Source organism: Rattus norvegicus, chromosome 2, assembly GCF_021556685.1.
Source record: "Rattus norvegicus strain SHRSP/BbbUtx chromosome 2, alternate assembly SHRSP_T2T, whole genome shotgun sequence".
Lineage (NCBI taxonomy): Eukaryota > Metazoa > Chordata > Mammalia > Rodentia > Muridae > Rattus > Rattus norvegicus.
Window position 1 is genome coordinate 103,922,261 of NC_141535.1, and position 15,328 is coordinate 103,937,588.

General features: G+C 39.5%; 1 protein-coding gene across 2 annotated transcripts in view; it reads right to left on the reverse strand.

Moving 5' to 3' along the window:
• Positions 1 to 748: 748 nt before the first annotated feature.
• The window catches only part of Cpa3 (carboxypeptidase A3), a 31,641-nt gene continuing 17,061 nt past the window's right edge, over positions 749 to 15,328 (reverse strand). For both annotated transcript variants that reach the window (XM_087631643.1, NM_019300.1), the window contains 5 exon segments: positions 15,189 to 15,299; positions 13,864 to 13,954; positions 12,525 to 12,727; positions 4,711 to 4,795; positions 749 to 1,116 (listed from right to left, as the gene is read on the reverse strand). In XM_087631643.1, coding sequence (XP_087487769.1) covers positions 929 to 1,116; positions 4,711 to 4,795; positions 12,525 to 12,727; positions 13,864 to 13,954; positions 15,189 to 15,299 — 678 coding nt within the window. In that variant the 3' untranslated portion in view covers positions 749 to 928.

The window sequence follows — 15,328 nt, forward strand, 5'->3', positions numbered from 1 at the left end:
TGGCTCCTGAATAAACTTTGTTAATTTTTTTGAATTTAGCCTTGTGGTTTTATAACAAGATAATGAAACACCTCTCTCTGTGTGTTTCTCTGTCCCTGTATCACCCTACCCTGCCTCTGTATCTGAGTTCTTCCTTTGGTCAACATGACTTTTAGTCACCAACTTTCACTGTATTGACTGGCATTAATTGTATGCATCGGGAAGCAAACTTTCTCAGCTGTGCTTATAATTGTCAAATGATTTTGACTGAGGAAGTTTCCCATGAATATTACAGGTTAGATTAAGGTACTTTTCATTTAATGAACATTGTACTGATGGAAACCAGATTGCTTGTTTAAAGCTCAGAAATTTATCTCTCCACAAATTATTTTATTTACTCCATTGTTCTTTGTTATTTTGAAGATACAAACAATGTTCACACCTCTCAGAAAATACGTGTTTGAAAGGTTAATTACATATTTGAAAGTTGAGGACACTTTTTCCTATCATCCGATTGACGAACCATTGATGTAGACTATTAAGGCTAGTTGAGAAATGTTGAGAGCATAGTTTGTTCAAAACAGATGATACCTTTGTAAAGCATCAGAATGCAACTTATTTATTTTTCAGTTTGTTATCATGTGGCATGAAGGAAGTCAATCAGATTCCATAGGAATAATGTTTTCATTCCCAGGCTTACTACATATCATTTCAGAGTATTCAAAATATACGTCTGCAAGGCTAAAATTTTACTTACAAACAAGAGTAATTGGATTTACTTAAAGCTTTATTGTTGTGGGGCTATTGGGAGTAAATAAGAATAAGTAGAAAATAATGCAGGACTTCATGAATAAGAGAAGGATGGATCCAGGTGATGCAGAAGGTTGTCTTTCCAGGGAAAGGCTCCACCCAAGGATTAATTAGCACATTTCAAACCAAGGGCAACTTATTAGGAAGTATGCTTGAGGATATACTTGGCAATAAATTTGACAGAAAGCATGGTTTCTTTACATGTTGGCTTTATCCGAGATTCTGGAAGAAGGAAACCAGATTTTCCTTTATCACGAAGCTCAAAGGCAAATGTGTGTTTGATGCCCAGGTCATAAGCCCAGTCTAAAGAAGAACCTGATGTCTTGTCTGCAAAACAGAATCAATAAATGTTTTATTAGAGGAGAGTACTAAGGCTTTTTTTGTTTTCAAAACATGGGTGTCTCTTGAGAGGCTCTGCCAGAGTCCTACTAATACAGATGACGATGGTTGCAGCTAACCATTGGACTGAACAAGGGGACTCCAATGGAGGAGTTAGAGAAAAGACTGAAGGAGCTGAAGGGGTTTGCAACACCATATGAAGTACAACACTATCAACCAACCAAACCCCACCAGAGACTAAACCACCAACCAATGAGTACACATGGAGGGACCCATGACTCCAGCCGCATATGTAGCAGAGGATGCCATTGTCCAGCATCAATAGAAGGAAAAACCCCTGGTCCTGTGAAGGTTCATTTTCCCAGTGTAGGGAAATGCTAGGGCATTGAAGTTGGAGTGGGTGGGTAGGAGTGGGAACATCCTCATAGAAGCAGGGGAAGAGGGTATGGGAGTCTACAGCTAAAGTTTGCTTTACCTTGTCCACTGCCATCTAGGCAGCCAGTTAGTATCATAATAGATAAGTTCTGCGATTGTGAGAGAGCAGTCATCACTTAAGACACACCTTTTAGGAGCTGACCACACTGCATCCCACAGGACCAGAGATATATTCTTTTAGTTCTCCATGGGACACAGTTGCAGTGGCCTTTTTAAATTTTGGTTTGCTTTCAAGTTTCAAATGACAATGGATTGATTGTCTTCCTAGGGTTCTATTAATACAATTGACTTTTAAGCATTTTTAGGGAACAGATATTTTTCACTCTATTCACACATGTCCTGTACAACGCTGCAGGTAGTTGGACAGTTTGTTGACCTGCTTCACCTGCCCACAGCAACACCATCTTAAACACATCGACACAACAAATTGGAACAGGGAACTGGAATCAGGAAGGTTGAATTCAAAATAAATTTCTCTTATTAAAACAAAAAGCAAGACATGAGAATTTCTGATGTAGAAGACTGGGATCTGACTCAGTGGGTAAAGTGCATGCAGTGCAAACATAGTCCTGTGCACACAGAAAAAAGTCAGACATAGTGGCTCATGTCTGCAATGTCAGTGTTTGGAGGATCCCCAGGGCTTGTTGGTCATCCTGTCTAGACAGATGGTGAGTTTCAGGTCCCATAAGTGACCTTGTCTCAAAAAAAAAGGAAATAAAAAGGGTATAGAACAATAGTGTAAGAAGTTGTCCTCTGGCCTCTTCAAACACAAATGTATATTTATTTTATCTGATATTTAACAGAACTTCCTCCATCGTTTTGATTAGTTTTTACCCTCTTTATTTCAACCTGCCTGTGGAGTTAGATTAGAAATGTTTCATATAGATTGTACATTGACAAATAGCAGTGAGATATCTCAAGTCTTCATATACATTGAATGTCTGATGGAATAAAATTTTTTGATTTATCATTCATCATAATTATTATATTATATATGAATGTATGCATATGTTTCTATTATTTACCAGTCTAACTATCTTCCCTCTACTCTTAGTCTGCTATTCTTCCTTTCTGCATTTCCCAACTGTTTTTTTTCTATTATTTTCTTTGTATTTGGAAAGATTCCTTAAGCAATAATTTAAAGGAAGATCTATAGGTACTAGGTTCTCTGTTTGCTGTGTCTGTTTCCCCCTTTACATATGTTTAGAGTCTAAGCTTAATAATTCTTTTATTTCAGCATCTGAGATTACATTTTTAAAAATCACCATTATTTCAAATGGAAAATAGTCAAACAAATGCCTTTGGATAGGTTAGGACACAAGTTTATAGGGATTAATTCTATTCTTGTTCCATTTTCTGCATTGTGGTGCTAGGGGCTCTGAGAGGCTGACTAACTTATACATATGGTAACTTAGAACTGTAACTCTTTAATTTTTTCCTTTTATTGAAAAATAGATTTTTTCCTCACATAATATATCCTGATTACATTTTCCTTTCCTTCTACTTTTCCAAGTTTCTATTCACCTCCTCTTTCATTTGGATCCACTCCCGTTCTGTCTCTAGCTAGAAAAAAAAGGCTTCTAAGGGATAATAATAATAAACAAAACAAAACGAGATAAAATAAAACAGAAACTAACACATTGGAGTTGGAGAAGACAAACACAGAAAAAAACCCAAGAGAAGGCACAAGACTCAGAGTTCACACACTCAGTAAGTCTGTAAAAATACTAAACTGGGAGCCACGGTATATACACAGAGGACTAGGGGCAAATTCATTCAGGTGTCTCAGTCTCTGTGAGTTCATGTGAACTTTGCTTTTATGGAGTTAGAGAACCTGCTTCCTTACTGTCCTCCATGCATTCAGGCTTTTACACTGTTTCTGCCTCCTTTTCCACAGTGTTCCCTGAGCCCTGAGGGGAGGGGTTTGATGGAGACATCCTGCTAGCTATAACTATAACTCTTATAGCAATATAAGAGAAGAAATGATCTTCATTCACAGAGTCTTGTCTTTGGCAAAAATACAACTATGTTTTTGTTATTGTTAATTTCTTGACAATAGAAAATCTTGGGGAGTCACAAAAACTCAATAAGGAAAGCAAATACACAGCAGGGAGGACTTTGGTTTTAGTATAACATTGACTTTGCCATTCCTTTGCCATTCTGTGGAAGTGGTAGGTTATACTTGTCCATCTTTTGGGGTGTTTTTGTGATGAGTAATTTAGACCATGAGAATCAAGTGCTGAGCCCAGTGACCAACTTTTGAGTCAATGAACAACTACAGAGAGTGTTCAGAACACAGCCTGAGACTTGGCAAATTATATCCTCCTGTTCTTGTGATTGAGGGTTTATATGAACATATTTATGCTCATTTTAGCTTGTCATCTGTGGCTTCTTTTGAGTTATAATGCCCTAGTTGAGTAGTCAGAGAGCATTCTGGCTTTAAAGTCTAAATAAATAACTGACCTTGTAAAAACTTTTCTGATTCAATGTATAAAGAATAAGAGATAAAAAAGCCAACCAAAGTAAAATCTAAGTAAAACATCAATAATTATAAAGGTCTATAAAATACTGAAGAATTAGAAATGGTGCTGAGAATATAAACAAAATAAGAGAACTCACATCTTACCATTTGCTTTCCTACACTAACACACAGATTCATTTGCCTATTCCAGGAAGAACAGATCAGAAAGACAAGAGGATGAGTCCATGCCTAAATGACTGCAATACACAATCCACAGAGATTAGTTAGATGGCACTACCAGAGTAGAGACATAACCAAAGAAGAGAAAAATTTAACTCAAGTCAAATTGATGAAACCAGATATTGCCTCAATCCTAACGAATTCTTGTTAAGTCTTGTTGAATATGGAATACTGATGTTGGAGAACAGGGAGGTAGATGAATTAAGCTATAAACTTCTATTGATTTAACAATTTGCCTTAATTTTATAGCCTTATAAAAGTTCATTGTAATTGGTTTCAAACACCAGCTCTATCTCAGGAGATAGGCACACTATATGCTTTCGGTTCACATTTAATGCAGAATCCCTTGTAAAAGTTGGAGTTTATAAACTACAAATTTGATACTTTTCCTTATTATTCAACTAAGATTTACAGAAATAGTCACAGTAAATGACAGAAAAACTTACAAATTGTGGATGCTATTGGGCCGTAGATATAACGGGTTTCATATCTACTTGAGAGAACATCAGTGGCAATCCTCGCAACCTTCAGCTGGAGAGGAAAGTAAGAGGGGATTACAGAATGCTGTATGAATAAAATATATTGGAGAGAGAGACCCAACCGCCTGGTCAGGTGGGCAATCCTGAGGCTGCAGAGCGGAAGAGACCACCAACACTGCTCACCCCTGCCCACATCCCAGCCCAAGAGGAAACTGTATAAGGCCTCTGGGCTCCCGTGGGGGAGGGCCCAGGAGCAGCAGGACACCTGCCTGAGACACCGCCGAAACCTGAAAGAAACAGACCAGATAAACAGTTCTCTGCACCCAAATCCCGTGGGAGGGAGAGCTAAACCTTCAGAGAGGCAGACAAGCCTGGGAAACCAGAAGAGACTGCTCCCTGCACACACATCTCGGACGCCAGAGGAAAAAGCCAAAGACCATCTGGAACCCTGGTGCACTGAAGCTCCCGGAAGGGGCGGCACAGGTCTTCCTGGTTGCTGCCGCTGCAGAGAGCCCCTGGGCAGCACCCCACGAGCGAACTTGAGCCTCAGGACCACAGGTAAGACCAAATTTTCTGCTGCAAGAAAGCTGCCTGGTGAACTCAAGACACAGGCCCACAGGAACAGCTGAAGACCTGTAGAGAGGAAAAACTACACGCCCGAAAGCAGAACACTCTGTCCCCATAACTGACTGAAAGAGAGGAAAACAGGTCTACAGCACTCCTGACACACAGGCTTATAGGACAGTCTAGCCACTGTCAGAAATAGCAGAACAAAGTAATACTAGAGATAATCTGATGGCGAGAGGCAAGCGCAGGAACCCAAGCAACAGAAACCAAGACTACATGCCATCATCGGAGCCCAATTCTCCCACCAAAACAAACATGGAATATCCAAACACACCAGAAAAGCAAGATCTAGTTTCAAAATCATATTTGATCATGATGCTGGAGGACTTCAAGAAAGACATGAACACACTTAGGGAAACACAGGAAAACATTAATAAACAAGTAGAAGCCTACAGAGAGGAATCACAAAAATCCCTGAAAGAATTCCAGGAAAACACAATCAAACAGTTGAAGGAATTAAAAATGGAAATAGAAGCAATCAAGAAAGAACACATGGAAACAACCCTGGATATAGAAAACCAAAAGAAGAGACAAGGAGCTGTAGATACAAGCTTCACCAACAGAATACAAGAGATGGAAGAGAGAATCTCAGGAGCAGAAGATTCCATAGAAATCATTGACTCAACTGTCAAAGATAATGTAAAGTGGAAAAAGCTACTGGTCCAAAACATACAGGAAATCCAGGACTCAATGAGAAGATCAAACCTAAGGATAATAGGTATAGAAGAGAGTGAAGACTCCCAGCTCAAAGGACCAGTAAATATCTTCAACAAAATCATAGAAGAAAACTTCCCTAACCAAAAAAAGAGATACCCATAGACATACAAGAAGCCTACAGAACTCCAAATAGATTGGACCAGAAAAGAAACACCTCCCATCACATAATTGTCAAAACACCAAACGCACAAAATAAAGAAAGAATATTAAAAGCAGTAAGGGAAAAAGGTCAAGTAACATATAAAGGGAGACCTATCAGAATCACACCAGACTTTTCGCCAGAAACTATGAAGGCCAGAAGATCCTGGACTGATGTCATACAGACCCTAAGAGAACACAAATGCCAGCCCAGGTTACTGTATCCAGCAAAACTCTCAATTAACATTGATGGAGAAACCAAGATATTCCATGACAAAACCAAATTTACACAATATCTTTCTACAAATCCAGCACTACAAAGGATAATAAATGGTAAAGCCCAACATAAGGAGGCAAGCTATACCCTAGAAGAAGCAAGAAACTAACCGTCTTGGCAACAAAACAAAGAGAATGAAAGCACACAAACATAACCTCACATCCAAATATGAATATAAAGGGAAACAATAATCACTATTCCTTAATATCTCTCAATATCAATGGCCTCAACTCCCCAATAAAAAGACATAGATTAACAAACTGGATACACAATGAGGACCCTGCATTCTGCTGCCTACAGGAAACACACCTCAGAGACAAAGACAGACACTACCTCAGAGTGAAAGGCTGGAAAACAACTTTCCAAGCAAATGGTCAGAAGAAGCAAGCTGGAGTAGCCATTCTAATATCAAATAAAATCAATTTCCAACTAAAAGTCATCAAAAAAGATAAGGAAGGACACTTCATATTCATCAAAGGAAAAATCCACCAAGATGAACTCTCAATCCTAAATATCTATGCCCCAAATACAAAGGCACCTACATACGTAAAAGAAACCTTACTAAAGCTCAAAACACACATTGCACCTCACACAATAATAGTGGGAGATTTCAACACCCCACTCTCATCAATGGACAGATCATGGAAACAGAAATTAAACAGTGATGTCGACAGACTAAGAGAAGTCATGAGCCAAATGGACTTAACGGATATTTATAGAACATTCTATCCTAAAGCAAAAGGATATACCTTCTTCTCAGCTCCTCATGGTACTTTCTCCAAAATTGACCATATAATTGGTCAAAAAACGGGCCTCAACAGGTACAGAAAGATAGAAATAATCCCATGCGTGCTATCGGACCACCACGGCCTAAAACTGGTCTTCAATAACAATAAGGGAAGAATGCCCACATATACGTGGAAATTGAACAATGCTCTACTCAATGATAACCTGGTCAAGGAAGAAATAAAGAAAGAAATTAAAAACTTTTTAGAATTTAATGAAAATGAAGATACAACATACTCAAACTTATGGGACACAATGAAAGCTGTGCTAAGAGGAAAACTCATAGCGCTGAGTGCCTGCAGAAAGAAACAGGAAAGAGCATATGTCAGCAGCTTGACAGCACACCTAAAAGCTCTAGAACAAAAAGAAGCAAATACACCCAGGAGGAGTAGAAGGCAGGAAATAATCAAACTCAGAGCGGAAATCAACCAAGTAGAAACAAAAAGGACCATAGAAAGAATCAACAGAACCAAAAGTTGGTTCTTTGAGAAAATCAACAAGATAGATAAACCCTTAGCCAGACTAACGAGAGGACACAGAGAGTGCGTCCAAATTAACAAAATCAGAAATGAAAAGGGAGACATAACTACAGATTCAGAGGAAATTCAAAAAATCATCAGATCTTACCATAAAAACCTATATTCAACAAAATTTGAAAATCTTCAGGAAATGGACAATTTCCTAGACAGATACCAGGTATCGAAGTTAAATCAGGAACAGATAAACCAGTTAAACAACCCCATAACTCCTAAGGAAATAGAAGCAGTCATTAAAGGTCTCCCAACCAAAAAGAGCCCAGGTCCAGACGGGTTTAGTGCAGAATTCTATCAAACCTTCATAGAAGACCTCATACCAATATTATCCAAACTATTCCACAAAATTGAAACAGATGGAGCCCTACCGAATTCCTTCTACAAAGCCACAATTACCCTTATACATAAACCACACAAAGACACAACAAAGAAAGAGAACTTCAGACCAATTTCCCTTATGAATATCGACGCAAAAATACTCAATAAAATTCTGGCAAACCGAATTCAAGAGCACATCAAAACAATCATCCACCATGATCAAGTAGGCTTCATCCCAGGCATGCAGGGATGGTTTAATATACGGAAAACCATCAACGTGATCCATTATATAAACAAACTGAAAGAACAGAACCACATGATCATTTCATTAGATGCTGAGAAAGCATTTGACAAAATTCAACACCCCTTCATGATAAAAGTCCTGGAAAGAATGGAATTCAAGGCCCATACCTAAACATAGTAAAAGCCATATACAGCAAACCAGTTGCTAACATTAAACTAAATGGAGAGAAACTTGAAGCAATCCCACTAAAATCAGGGACTAGACAAGGCTGCCCACTCTCTCCCTACTTATTCAATATAGTTCTTGAAGTTCTAGCCAGAGCAATCAGACAACAAAAGGAGATCAAGGGGATACAGATCGGAAAAGAAGAGGTCAAAATATCACTATTTGCAGATGACATGATAGTATATTTAAGTGATCCCAAAAGTTCCACCAGAGAACTATTAAAGCTGATAAACAACTTCAGCAAAGTGGCTGGGTATAAAATTAACTCAAATAAATCAGTTGCCTTCCTCTATACAAAAGAGAAACAAGCCGAGAAAGCAATTAGGGAAACGACACCCTTCATAATAGACCCAAATAATATAAAGTACCTCGGTGTGACTTTAACCAAGCAAGTAAAAGATCTGTACAATAAGAACTTCAAGACACTGAGGAAAGAAATTGAAGAAGACCTCAGAAGATGGAAAGATCTCCCATGCTCATGGATTGGCAGGATTAATATAGTAAAAATGGCCATTTTACCAAAAGCGATCTACAGATTCAATGCAATCCCCATCAAAATACCAATCCAATTCTTCAAAGAGTTAGACAGAACAATTTGCAAATTCATCTGGAATAACAAAAAACCCAGGATAGCTAAAGCTATCCTCAACAATAAAAGGACTTCAGGGGGAATCGCTATCCCTGAACTCAAGCAGTATTACAGAGCAATAGTGATGAAAACTGCATGGTATTGGTACAGAGACAGACAGATAGACCAATGGAATAGAATTGAAGACCCAGAAATGAACCCACACACCTGTGGTCACTTGATTTTTGACAAAGGAGCCAAAACCATCCAATGGAAAAAAGATAGCATTTTCAGCAAATGGTGCTGGTTCAACTGGAGGGCAACATGTAGAAGAATGCAGATCGATCCATGCTTATCACCCTGTACAAAGCTTAAGTCCAAGTGGATCAAGGACCTCCACATCAAACCAGACACACTCAAACTAATAGAAGAAAAACTAGGGAAACATCTGGAACACATGGGCACTGGAAAAAATTTCCTGAACAAAACACCAATGGCTTATGCTCTAAGATCAAGAATCGACAAATGGGATCTCATAAAACTGCAAAGCTTCTGTAAGGCAATGGACACTGTGGTTAGGACAAAACGGCAACCAACAGATTGGGAAAAGATCTTTACCAATCCTACAACAGATAGAGGCCTTATATCCAAAATATACAAAGAACTCAAGAAGTTAGACCGCAGGGAAACAAATAACCCTATTAAAAAATGGGGTTCAGAGCTAAACAAAGAATTCACAGCTGAGGAATGCCGAATGGCTGAGAAACACCTAAAGAAATGTTCAACATCTTTAGTCATAAGGGAAATGCAAATCAAAACAACCCTGAGATTTCACCTCACACCAGTGTGATTGGCTAAGTTCAAAAACTCAGGTGACAGCAGATGCTGGCGAGGATGTGGAGAAAGAGGAACACTCCTCCATTGTTGGTGGGATTGCAGACTGGTAAAACCATTCTGGAAATCAGTCTGGAGGTTCCTCAGAAAATTGGACATTGAACTGCCTGAGGATCCAGCTATACCTCTCTTGGGCATATACCCAAAAGATGCCTCAACATATAAAAGAGACACGTGCTCCACTATGTTCATCGCAGCCTTATTTATAATAGCCAGAAACTGGAAAGAACCCAGATGCCCTTCAACAGAGGAATGGATACAGAAAATGTGGTACATCTACACAATGGAATATTACTCAGCTATCAAAATAACGAGTTTAATGAAATTCGTAGGCAAATGGTTGGAACTGGAAAATATCATCCTTAGTGAGCTAACCCAATCACAGAAAGACATACATGGTATGCACTCATTGATAAGTGGCTATTAGCCCAAATGCTTGAATTACCCTAGATCCCTAGAACAAACGAAACTCAAGACGGATGATCAAAATGTGAATGCTTCACTCCTTCTTTAAATGAGGAAAAAGAATACCCTTGGCAGGGAAGGGAGAGGCAAGGATTAAAACAGAGACTTAAGGAACACCCATTCAGAGCCTGCCCCACATGTGGCCCATACATATACAGCCACCCAATTAGACAAGATGGATGAAGCAAAGAAGTGCAGACCGACAGGATCCGGATGTAGATCGCTCCTGAGAGACACAGCCAGAATACAGGAAATACAGAGGCGAATCCCAGCAGCAAACCACTGAACTGAGAATAGGTCCCCTATTGAAGGAATCAGAGAAAGAACTGGAAGAGCTTGAAGGGGCTCAAGACCCCAAAAGTACAACAATGCCAAGCAACCAGAGCTTCCAGGGACTAAGCCACTACCTAAAGACTATACATGGACTGACCCTGGACTCTGACCTCATAGGTAGCAATGAATATCCTAGTAAGAGCACCAGTGGAAGGGGAAGCCCTGGGTCCTGCTAAGACTGAACCCCCAGTGAACTAGTCTTTGGGGGGAGGGCGGCAATGGGGGGAGGGTTGGTAGGGGAACACCCATAAGGAAGGGGAGGGGGGAGGGGGATGTTTCCCCGGAAATCGGGAAAGGGAATAACACTCGAAATGTATATAAGAAATACTCAAGTTAATAAAAAAAAAAGAAAAAAAGAAAACTCTGAAAAAAATAAAATACAGTCTCAAAATAAAAAAAATATATATTTACTATGAGTTAAAAATCAATTTTACAGGTTATTTAGTACTTGAAGATCAAAGTAAGATAAATGGCTAGGCAAAAACATTGTCAAAGTGCAATATATCAGTTACATGGAATTATATTGTGTTCTCTCTCTCTGTACCCTTTCTATTTCAAAAAGGTTGAGGATTTATTTTATGTATTTGAATGTTTGAATTTCTTGCCTACATGGATGCACTAGCACCACATGGGTGCCTGGTGCCCATGGTGGTCATAAGAGGGTAACAGACTCCCTGGAACTGAAATTACAGATGGCTGTGAGACACCACATGGGAATAAAACACCAGTTATCAGCAAAAACAAGTGCTCTACATAGCAAAATCATCTTTCCAGCATGGTGTGTCCTTTCTTTTGGATTCTAGACTTGGGAAGCTGAGACAGATGGATGGTGAGTGTGAGGTGAGGCTGGGTCACATGGTGAGTTCAAGGCTACCCTGAACTACATAGTAAGACCCTCACCCACTCAGAGCCTGCCCCACACGTGGCCCATACATATACAGCCACCAAACTAGATAAGATGGATGAAGCAAAGAAGTGTAGGCCGACAGGAACCGGATGTAGATCTCTCCTGAGAGACACAGCCAGAATACAACAAATACAGAGGCGAATGCCATCATTGAACCCTGAACTGAGAACGGGACCCCCGTTGAAGGAATCAGAGAAAGGACTGAAAGAACTTGAAGGGGCTGGAGACCCCATATGAACAACAATGTCATCCAACCAAAGCTTCCAGGGACTAAGCCACTACCCAAAGACTATACATGGACTGACCCTGGATTCCAACTGCATACGTAGCAATGAATATCCTAGTAAGAGCACCAGTGGAAGGGGAAGCCCTTGGTCCTACCAAGACTGAACCCCCAGTGAATGTGATTGTTGTGGGGAGGGTGGTAATGGGGGGAGGATGGGGAGGGGAACACCCATAGACAAGGGGAGGGGGAGGGGTTAGGAGGATGTTGGCCCGGAACCTGAAAAGGGGAATAACAATCAAAATGTAAATAAGAAATACTCAGGTTAATAAAGAAGCAAAGAAACAAACTGAAGCCAGTTCAGCATACCTTAAAGGTAATATATATATATATATATATATATATATATATATATATATATATGAGAGAGAGAGAGAGAGAGAGAGAGAGAGAGAGAGGAGAGAGAGAGAGAGAGAGAGTCAATGGGTGCCAATGTACACACCATAGATTTTTTTTTGTTACATACCAGGTCCTGGTGGTTGGGTGGCAGTTTGATTGTGTAGCCATAAGGAAATAACAGCATCTGAGAGTAGGAATGGAAGGTGATATAAGCCTTGATTGAGTTCAGATGACTTCGAATGAAGTTAGTGACAGCTTTTGTCTCTTTCTCGGACTCTGGTGCAGGTCCCCTGTAGACACTGAGGCATGGGTTGTCGGTGTTTGGGGAAGCTACAGAAGAAATGTGGATGGCATCAGAATGTGCTGTCTACTAGCTCCTCTTCTGCCTCTTCTGACGTGGGTTCACTTGATGCTTAAAACATCAGGTGTCTCCTGTTACAGTCACTAGAGGCTTTGTGCGCATATGTGCACAGACTGTCTGAGGGAGAATTCTTAGCCTAATTTGCCCTCTTTTTCTAGGTCATAGAAAAACACATCACGGGGGCTAAAGAGATGGCTGAGAGGTTGAGAGCACTGACTGCTTTTCCAGCAGGTCCTGAGTTCAATTCCCAGCAACCACATGGTGGCTCATAATCATCAATGATGAGATCGGGTGCCCTCTTCTGTCATGCAAGCATACATGCAGGGAGAACATTGTATACATAATAAATAAATAAATAAATAAATAAATAAATAAATAAATAAATATTAAAAAATGAGAAAGAAAAACAGACCACAATCATCTCATGCTTTAAAGCCAGATTCACACCATTTCACAGCCTGGACTCTTGAAGAACTGGTATAAATCACCTGTCTTGAGACTGAATTTCTTCAGTTTCTTTCAGGAGAGTCAGTTTTAGCTGCTGCTATTTCAACATTTCTTATAGTAGAATAGAGTTAAAAGATGTGGTGTCCTTTTAAAACCCAAATTGGACAAAGAAGAAATGCACAAATTGGGAAAGAGGTGGGGTCTCCCCAAACGTCTGTAATGTAAAGTTGTGTTTGTGTAGAAATGGAAGTAGCAGATAGACAATAGTTATTGTATTAAACGTTTTCACTGCCTGCTGTCCCAAATGTTTCTTTGTTAAGCATCTGCAGAATTACTACATATACAAATAATTGGCTGTAACCACTGCTATTTCTCAACTTCTAGAAAGAGGAAGGATCCACGATCGCTCAGGTTACCTGACTTTTGTACATTTTTAATGTTCTGTAAGTGGTAGCTTGATAGACACATAACATCTCCCTACTTCTTCCCACAGAAAACCTTCATAACCTTCCTAGGCTATTGATAATTATGTTCTATTTAGCAGATAAGGAAGTCTGCACTCAGGAGATCTCTATTTTTGCTGAAATAAGTATGTGGTCTATTTAAACTCAAAGTCTAAATGTAAAGCCAATTTCTTGACACCAAATCTGTAACTCACAGTCCCATGAGACATCAAAGTTCCTGTTGAGGTCAGTGCCAATGCAGGTTGAATTTGGGTTCTTGGAACGGTTTTTTCTCCACATTCGATCCTGCCAGAAGGGACAAGAGAGTGTGTACACATGGTCAGTTGCCATTTTCCATCCTTACTGCCTCAGATTCTTTTTGTACTTGTCTACAAGTTTATTTGAAATCTCTGTAGCTAACTCGAGCTCCTTTATTGTCAAGGAAAGTTGTTTTTCTACAATTTGTAATATTTCCAGATACATAGTTTTAATCTTAATGTTTTTATCATGGATGAAAATTTTCAATAAGTTTAAAAATGGTTGATTAGGAGAATCAATGACCCAGCTAGAGCGCTGAGGCAGGAGCAGGTGGGTGGATGGGTGAGCGAGCACCCTCATAGAAGCAGGGGGATGGGGGAGAGTATAGGGAGTTTGTGGGGTGGTGGAAGGAAAACTGGGAAGGGAGCTAAGATTTGAAATGTAAATAAATAAAATAATCAATAGAAAGTTTTTTTGTATTAGAAAATGACCATTACATGCATCAAAAAGCAAGAAAATGTTCATATTATTTTAATGACACTTGTGTGATTAGAACATCACAATTGATCAATGAACGGAACATAAGAAACATGGGCATGCTCATCCTGAGTAGGGCTCAGCCCTAAGGGGGATGTTTGTAATCGTATCTTTCCCTCCAGGCTGAGGGACCTATGGGGAAAAGAGATAGGGAAGATTGTGAAGAGCCAGAGGTGGTAGGTGAGTTCCAGGTAATAGTGTTTTTTAGATAAAACAGGGCAGATACACATGTGAAGTCACAGTGATATGACATCATACACCAAATCTGCACAAGCTCAAGCCAGACAAAAATTTCAGCATTGGGTAGAGAGGTGGGCATGAAGTCCATGCCTAACTGAGGAGCTACTGACATTTTGTTGCTACTGGGAGAGAGAGAATACGTTTTCTTTAGAGAGTGATGCAGTATTTCAAGCACTCTGGGCAAGCCCCATGGTCAACAATAGTTAGCTAACAAAAGCAGGAATCTTTTTTTTTTTTTAAAGACAGAGAAAATGTGAAGTTGGGTAAGTAGGAAGGTGGGGGTGGATATGGGACTTTTGGAAAGGGGAACGATTAAGATCAAAATATACTGTATGAAATTCTAAGAGATTAAATAAAGTTTATTTTAAAAAATAGAAAAATACATTTTTCTGAATGGGGAATCAAGTAGTTACCCAAACATTAAACCTAATAAGCAACAATAAATGTGCTTTAAAGCCACTGGCTAATATATTACTTAAGTGCAGCAACTGTATGTAGAGCATACCTTTGTCCATGACCAAATGTATCCATCTACATTGAATACGGGCAGAACATAAAAATTCATCCGGTCCAAAAGTTTGGTCATGATTTTATTTTTTCCATAACTCTTGGCTGCCTGGAGGGGATAGAAAGTTGGGCTATTAT